This window comes from Gaeumannomyces tritici, assembly GCF_000145635.1.
Source record: "Gaeumannomyces tritici R3-111a-1 unplaced genomic scaffold supercont2.9, whole genome shotgun sequence".
In the NCBI taxonomy this organism is placed as follows: Eukaryota; Fungi; Ascomycota; class Sordariomycetes; order Magnaporthales; family Magnaporthaceae; genus Gaeumannomyces; species Gaeumannomyces tritici.
Window position 1 is genome coordinate 25736 of NW_008804553.1, and position 7461 is coordinate 33196.

At 58.6% G+C, this 7461-nt stretch overlaps 4 protein-coding genes across 4 annotated transcripts in view; 1 reads left to right on the top strand and 3 right to left on the bottom strand.

Annotated features, from left to right (window-relative positions):
• GGTG_12510 (hypothetical protein) overlaps window positions 1-847 on the top strand; it is a gene marked incomplete at both ends in the record, with an annotated part of 1939 nt that extends 1092 nt beyond the window's left edge. The window contains 3 exons of the mRNA XM_009230410.1: window positions 40-232; window positions 353-643; window positions 737-847. Of these exons, the coding sequence (XP_009228674.1) occupies window positions 40-232; window positions 353-643; window positions 737-847 (595 nt within the window). The remainder of the gene's footprint in view (window positions 1-39; window positions 233-352; window positions 644-736) is intronic.
• An 808-nt stretch (window positions 848-1655) lies between these two features.
• On the bottom strand, window positions 1656-1808 carry GGTG_12511 (hypothetical protein; the record flags this gene model as incomplete). The annotated part of the gene is made up of 1 exon (XM_009230411.1): window positions 1656-1808. The coding sequence occupies one exon, from the start codon at window positions 1806-1808 to the stop codon at window positions 1656-1658; it is 153 nt and encodes a 50-aa protein (XP_009228675.1).
• Window positions 1809-2128: 320 nt separating this feature from the next.
• On the bottom strand, window positions 2129-4257 carry GGTG_12512 (hypothetical protein; the record flags this gene model as incomplete). Its single annotated transcript, XM_009230412.1, has 5 exons — window positions 2129-2472; window positions 2736-2946; window positions 3027-3113; window positions 3354-3668; window positions 4222-4257. The coding sequence occupies 5 exons, from the start codon at window positions 4255-4257 to the stop codon at window positions 2162-2164; spliced, it is 960 nt and encodes a 319-aa protein (XP_009228676.1). The 3' UTR covers window positions 2129-2161.
• Window positions 4258-4619: 362 nt separating this feature from the next.
• Window positions 4620-6923, bottom strand: GGTG_12513 (hypothetical protein; the record flags this gene model as incomplete). The annotated part of the gene is made up of 5 exons (XM_009230413.1): window positions 4620-5776; window positions 5882-6030; window positions 6120-6367; window positions 6437-6831; window positions 6911-6923. 5 exons carry the CDS (start codon window positions 6921-6923, stop codon window positions 4620-4622), a joined length of 1962 nt encoding a protein of 653 aa, XP_009228677.1.
• Window positions 6924-7461: the final 538 nt, after the last annotated feature.

The following is a 7461-nucleotide window of genomic DNA, read 5'->3' on the forward strand; positions in this document are numbered from 1 at the left end:
GCCGTGACACTCTCTAGAATGAGCTGCAGGAATCCATAGTGGCGGTTTGGGAGACCAATTCGAGATAGAGCAGCGATTGGCTTTCTGGCAGAAGTTCAACAATTCCGCTACAAGTCTTTGCAAAGGTAAATCTGGTCACGTAACTAATAAGCATCGGGCTGATATTAGTAAAGGACCTTCCTTGAGAGGTGATGTAGAAAACTTACGTGACGGTCGCGCAAGTACCATTAGTGTAAGTTTGCTTGGCCTTCCCGTTTAAAACGAACTCATTCTGTGTGCTGTTGTCGATACCGACGCTGGCGTTGAGAGGATAGTGCTGTTAAATTCATTTATAGTTAATCCATTATCCTAGCGGCTAAGAATAATACCGAATACCTACGTGGATAGCAGGCCCATCCTTTGTAAGAGCCACGAACTGCGCGACTCCAGAGGGCGCGGTGAAACTTTCCTTCCCGAAGCTAATGACCGCATTCTCGGCGAAAAATTTGACGAATCGCGTCGTGTTGAAGCTCTCCGCCGCTGTGTAAAAGCTTTTGGAAAGGAAAAATCAGCCCATGTTCATATCCAGGTTAGTATTAAGAAGGGATCTGATATGGTTGATTTTACTTATAAAGGAATGGCGCAAACGCGGGTTGAACACCAGGTTCGTCTTGGTAGTAAGACATGTTGATGCCAGAAACGAGCCGTAAAAAAAGACCGAGAATGATGGCAACAAGCATCGTGGATTGTGGTACAGTTTCAGCCTTTAAGCCGAAGATTCAACGATTCGATAGGAGCGATCTTTGTCTTTGGAAATGCTTATTTCAATTGGATTCCAGGGGCCAATCCATTGGAGTTTGATTATTAAATAGTCCGGGACGCATCGCTGCTTTAACGACCAGATTCTGCAAAGCCACCCGCCCCCCTATCGTGGCTCGGATGGAAGTGGAGGGAGGGGCCGAGTAGCTGGCTCGGATGGAAGTGGAGGGAGGGGCCGAGTAGCTGGCTCGGATGGAAGTGGAGGGAGGGGCCGAGTAGCTGGCTCGGATGGCAGTGGAGGGAGGGGCCGAAATGGGTTGATCGAGTCAGCTGGCGGGGCCGATCAAGAAACTTGTCACGGCCATGGTCGAGGACTATCTATTGCCCTCTCCTTCCCGGTTCCACTCTGAAAAACCGAAGGCCCCTCAGGGTCGGGGGTAGGAAGCGGGGGCGGGGCGGTCTGACTTTCAAAATCGGTATCTCAGGTCCGGAACTGGGTGTTGCCGGGCGGGAAGAGGACGACAACATGGTCTGTAAAATCGACGTCGGGGGTTCGGAAAACGGCGAAGCGGCTTCAGAGCTCGGCGACATGGCTTCGGGACTCGACGTCGCGTCCCCGGAATCGAGTGCCTCTTCCTAAGGTGTCTTTACCCCCGCTCCCTGCGGCGGCACCACGAGGGTTTGTCGAGGACCGGAGCGGCTTTCCTGTGCGCAGCAACCAGTGCCGCCAGGCACCCGTCGGGGTAGTCTTCGGGAGGACCCCTAGTGAAGAACCACCAAACCTCGGACCAGGATTTGGCGTGCTCGCTCTCGGCGTCCAGCACCTGCTCTCTCCAACGCATATTGCGGGCGTGGCATTCGGGGTCGCCGCTGTAAACCTGCCACGCAGCCGCGCCCGCGTTTTCGAAGTGCCCGCGCTAGTTGAGGGCTGCGTATCGGACAAAGGGGTACTGCCTAACTCGCCTCCGGACCTTGGACTCCCACAGGCCCATCCCGTCGGGCTCCCGCGGCTCACCCGAATCGGCAAAGTACTCCATGTTGAGGTAGACGATGCAGGCGGCCTGCGCCATGGCAATTCACCGCACGCCGCAGGCATCCACGGCGCACGGGCCACAGGATAACCTGTGCGACAAGGCACCGCAACACCTTTTCTCCTCGCATCGTGCCTTCGGCGCGCCGCGCCTCTCTTTCCTTTTCCCTCCTCATAGAAGAGTCTTCGTCCATAGCATCAATTGAGCCTGGCTGCGAAGCCTATTCGCCCCGATCGTGACACCTCACTTAGCAACTCTAACCTCTCCTCTGCAGCGACCATGTTACCGGGCACCTTATTGCCTACAAAATCCCCCTCTCTCGCCTTAGACAGGAGCATGATGCCGTCCAGTGACGAACACCGGGACAGTTGCACGTACAAGCTGTACGGGTCTCATTGGCTGGGGACGGCCTGGCTCTCGATATTTGTCGTCCTGGTTCCCCGCAATTCGAGTGCCACCCGATCTAAGGTCCTGCCTTGCACTTTATAATCCGTATAGGCGAACGCCGCCGTATACGGCAGTCCCTTACGGACGACGTCATTATGACTGTCTTCCCACATCTGCATCATGCAAGGCATATAAATGGCGATCACAGTGTCGGGGTTGGCCTTAAACGTCTCCTCGCCAATGTCATACCATCGTCCCCAGCTGGCTTCAAAAGAGCCATCGTCGTCGCGGCCAGTGGTGGGTAAGAAGTCCAAGTCTGTCTCACTGGAACAAGTGCTGGTTCCCGTGTCGAATGCTTGGTCGAGCTGTCCAGTGAGACTGCGATACCAAACAGAGGGAATGGTCAGCTACGGCCGAAAGTCAAGGACAATAAATAATTGAATGCAACAGGCTAAAACCCACTTTGGCAGTTGCAAGATATTTTTGGGAGGATCTACTTGTGGATCCCGCTCCTGGGGATATCCCAGCTTGACATCCGGCTTATTGGCGCGCCCGGCGTGTCCTGACCACCCGGCGCACCTGCCTCAGGTGTTTTTGCTACGCCAGTGCTCTGGGATCTCAGAGTTCTGATAGCCATTTCGGGAAGATGTGAAACGCTACTGCCCGTTTGAGAAGTGGCCGTGTCGAATGCTTCAGCTCCCGCAGTCGATTCCGTAAGCCGGTCTTTGGTGTTATCCGAGTCCTTTTCGGCAGCGGATATTGGCGAAAGGCGCTCGTTAAAACGCCGCTGCTGCAATATATTTTTGGCAGGAGCCCAGTGAACCGCGTCCACACGTCGGGCCGCAGGCCGTTTCCGTGCGCCACCCGTACCCGGTGCGCCTTATCCAGGTCCACGGCCGTCACGGGGTCGTGGTCTTTGGGAGCCGAGAGCAGGTACCGGCACGTCTCGCCTACGTACTAGACCATGGTCGTTTCCAGCTTGCGCACGTCGCGCCAGAAGTTCCTGATCGAGAACCTGACTCCTATTGCCAGCGTTGCGCCGCGGGCCAGGACGGGGCCGAGGCCCATGATGATGGCGGTTGAATGGTACAAAGTTATGCACTATGTCGTCCTGTTAGCGTTCTCCTACTCTTCCCAATCTTTCCACTGGCGTGGCCCACTGACGAAGGGTGACCGGAAAAGTTTCCATTAACATACCGTGTAGTAAATGTCAGTGGTCTTGAGGTTGAGGAGGATCGGAGTGAATCCACCAGCCATTCTCATCTTGGCCCAGCCCATCACGGCGGCCTTCGGTGGTCGGTCGGGCCCTAGGTGTAGATGAGGACTCCCATGGCGGCCTGGGCCTGGGTTTCGTGCCGCGCCTCGCCGGGGAGCCGCACCGGCCCCGTGGCCAGGACCTCGGCCTCCAGGTCGGAAGGTGAACACCTCAAAGCGAGTGTTCGGGAGGTCCCGCCGCACATCCTCGGTGATGGCGTCGGCGACCGCCTGGTCGACTAGGCTTCTCCGTCGCACCTGGCTAGGCAGGCATAGCCCCGAGGTGGTGGGCAGGCCCCGGGGCGGTCTTTACGCTTGGCGCAAAATACGAACAGCCCGCCAGTCAGCCGCGACTCTCCCAGCTACCGAGTGATAACCCAAGCTTTGGTTTTTATGCATTGCCGGACTACTGGCGCGAATGGTCTGGGGGAGCCGTCTGTGGAAACGGGACTATTTGATCTTGGAGCCTTGTCGCAACGCTGCTATTAAAATTCGGCGAATTTCTTACGTCGTACGTCGTACTGCGTAGCACGTACGGTCGAAGGGGTCCGGGTATTTTGGTCGCTGGCGGGGCACATGTGAAGCCGCGAAAATGGGAGGTTTTACTACTCCTGGAGAGTCTTTGTGTGGGGGGAAGGCGGCCCAGGCTGATTGGGTGCGAAAGCGCGAAGAAATGTTTCCGTCTGGAAGACGTAGGGAAGTCTCCAATATTTCCCAGGCTACCATCACGTGGTATGAGGCGCGACAACGAAAGAGCCGCTGTCGGCTAAAACGGGGGGCCGCCTCGTATATCTGGCCGCCCTCGTCCTACGCCGAAACATTGTCGAAATGCTATTAAATCAAGCATGGTCAGTAGTATACCACCACACCCACGGCTTTTTATAATCAGCTGGGGTCGATTACTCTGCAAGGACCCCGCACGCCCTGGCTTGGGATAGGCGCGCTTCTTGGCTTTTCTAGTTGGTGCATGGTTTGCCACGAGTTCACGATGTGAGCCTGTAATGTTCAAGCCTTGAAGCGCCGGTCTGATAATTGGATGCTATCCTGCCCCTGAGAGGCTAATTTATTTAAACACCTGCCATTCCGCTCCGATAGTAGCTGGTTGCTCGAAACTTAATTGCCGCCTGTAGAATTCGCCCCCATTGCTTGTGAATACCAGTTGTCGAGTATCCCTCGTTGACCCATACACCCCTCTCAGAATCTTGACCGTTAGTGCCCTCCAGGAGTCTTCCTGTACGCCTCGGGCAGCAAGCCCTCGAGCTCCGCCTTGATCTGCAGCACGATCGTAGTGGAGTGGTACCGGTGGAACTGCGTGTGCCCGCCCGCGACCCAGTAGTTGACGCCGCCGTCGCGCTCCAGGCCCAGGTGCCGCTTCCACACGCCGCGCACCTCGCCCTCGGCGTCGACACCCCACGTCGCGTCCATGCGCGCCAGCACGTCCCGCGGCCCCAGCCTCCCCGGCCCGCCCTGCTCCGGCTCGGACCCGAGCACGTCCAGCAGGACCTGCCGTACGTCCTTGTCCCGGAAGCCCGTGCACCACACCACCGCGTCCGCCTCGATCATGCTCCCGTCCGAGAAGCGCAGGCCGTGCTCGGTGTAGGCGACGGGCGCGACGCCGGCCTTGACGCCGACGTTGCCGTCCGCGATGAGGCGGGTCGTGCCCATGTCGACGTAGTGACCCCCTCCCCGCTCGAGGATGTTGTGGAGCAGGCACGCGTCCTTATCCGCGCTGTCGAGGACGGGGAACCCCGCGGCCGCAAGCGCCCTGTACCGGTCCGGCTCGGCGCGGGCGAGGGACGCAAAGAGCCCCTTGACGAGCCACGCCTCGACCCACGTCGGCAGCGAAAAGGCGTTGCGGTCGGCCTCCTCGACACCGGCGTCGTACGGGCCTAAGGCCCGCGGGTCCCTGAGGTACTCGACGGGCACGACAAAGGTCCGGGAGCGCGCGACGATGGTGGTCTCGAGCCCGGCGTCGTGCACGTCCTGCAGCACGTCAAAGGCCGTGTTAGCCGAGCCCACCACCAGCACCGACCGCACGCCCTTGGCCTTCAGAGAGGCGTCCGGGTTCTGGTACTCGGTCGAGTGGATGCTAACGCCCTTGTAAAGGCCCTCGTCGGCCAGCTTCGGGATGAAGGGCTGCTGGGAGCCGAGGCCTGCGGCCTGGACGACGTGTCTCGCGGTCGCCGTCACCCGGCCAGCAGTTGTCTGAATCGTAACGGTCCACTTCTTGGTCGATGTATCAAAGACTGACGACTGGACCCTGGAAGACGTGAGGACGTTAAGGTGGAACTCGGCCACGTAGCGCCGCATGTGGTTGGCGAGATCTTCCCGTTTGAGCATCCGACCCAGCAGGCTATCATCGTAGGCTGCAGAAGGCACGCGTCGCATAATCCTGTCAGTTTCCTAGCCCAACGGCCAAACCGGCTGCGCTGTGTGCGCCACGTCCCAGGGAGGGTGGAGGTATGACGTACGTAAATAAGGCGTCTGGGCGGACGAGGTGGGCACGTGGAACTGGAGACAGTCGTAGCGGCGAGCCCAGTTGTCGCCGACCCGGGGGTACCTCTCCACCATGACGCTTTCGACGCCCAGCGCCTTAAGGCGGGCGGCGAGTATGGCGGCACTATAGGTATAGCAGCGGATGAAAACCCGTCAGCGCTTCTTCACATCGCGGGGTTTGCATGTCAGTGGGCATGACCGCGATTTGCTCACGCATTCCCAGCTCCGAGAATCAAGACTTGGGTCTCAAAGTCTTGCTTGCCGTCAATGGTCCGGCCGGGCTGCCTAAGCAGCGCTTCGTTTTCGGGATGGACGTCGAGGCTCTCGAGTCTTGTCGCAAGTATCCATATCTTCCACTCCACCTGGTTCTTGTCACCCCTCACGGGTAGCAAGAGGACCTTGCCTATCGCTTTGGTGGCCGGAGAGCTGGTGGCAAAGGAGATGGGGCAGTCGATAAAGCTCTGGTATTGTCGTTTGGTCCGTTAGAAGCTGTTCGCTCGGGGACACATGCGACTAATATCAGCACCCACAAAGACAGGGTTGAACTGGGCATCACCGTCGACTTGGAAGCCATCTCGCGACAGCCCCCTGAGTCTGCTGGTCTCCAAAAGACTGGCGGCAATGGTTGAGGGAGTGGCGAATGTGCGTAGATGCCAAGTCAAGGCAATGCTGTCCTTCCAGTACGCCTGGGAGGCGTTGAAGCAGTCCTCCACGCCCGCGGCATCTCCCGCGGCCAGGGAGGCATTCAGCTTGTCCAGAACTCCGCGGGCCAGCCTGGCGGGCTCCTTTCCTGTCAGGGACGACGCATCTACGGTGCCTGGCGCCACGGCCGGGAGCGGTCTCCTTGCCATCATGGCCCGCAGGTCTACCACGGGAGGGTAGGCCGCCTTATCCGCAGCGCCCGCGGCAGGGGTGGGCAAGACCGCTACAATTAGGGACATCGGTCAGTTGCCGCACCCGAGATCCCTGCTTGGAATAGGGTTGCGTTTTGAAGATTGGCTTACCGTTGGCAGTCATTGTTGCGCAGCAGCAAGACTGTTCAAACACGGCGGCAGCTTCGTTGGTTGGGAGACTCGACCGGGCAGATCGAGACCCGGAACAAGAGGCAAGTTCGAGGATGCAGTAGCTGTCTGCAGACAACAGGAGTAATTCCACGAAGTCACCGAGTGTTTTGTTTAATCTGGCTGACCAGACTCGATCAAGACACCAGCAGGAACGTCAAGTGATATGTTGCACAGGCATTTAATATCCCGATCCACCCCTCCGCGGCTACGGCTGTCAGGCAGCAAGGAAGCAGCCGGGAGCCGCCTAAGCCGGTGGGATGCGGCCCGTTGGAGGTCTGGAGTATGCGGGCGACTGGGGTGGGCCAAGTCGGAAACTAACGTCGGCATCGATGGGCTGCGCGGGATGTGGGGTCGAAAGCCGACGCGTGCCAGGGGCCTGCCGCATGCTTGTACAAAATGGGACAAAGAAGGACAACGGTAATCCCAGTAGCTTCGGCCTCGCGGTGCCTAGAACAAAGCGTCGCAAGTCGGGGGGGGNGGGGGTGGGGGTA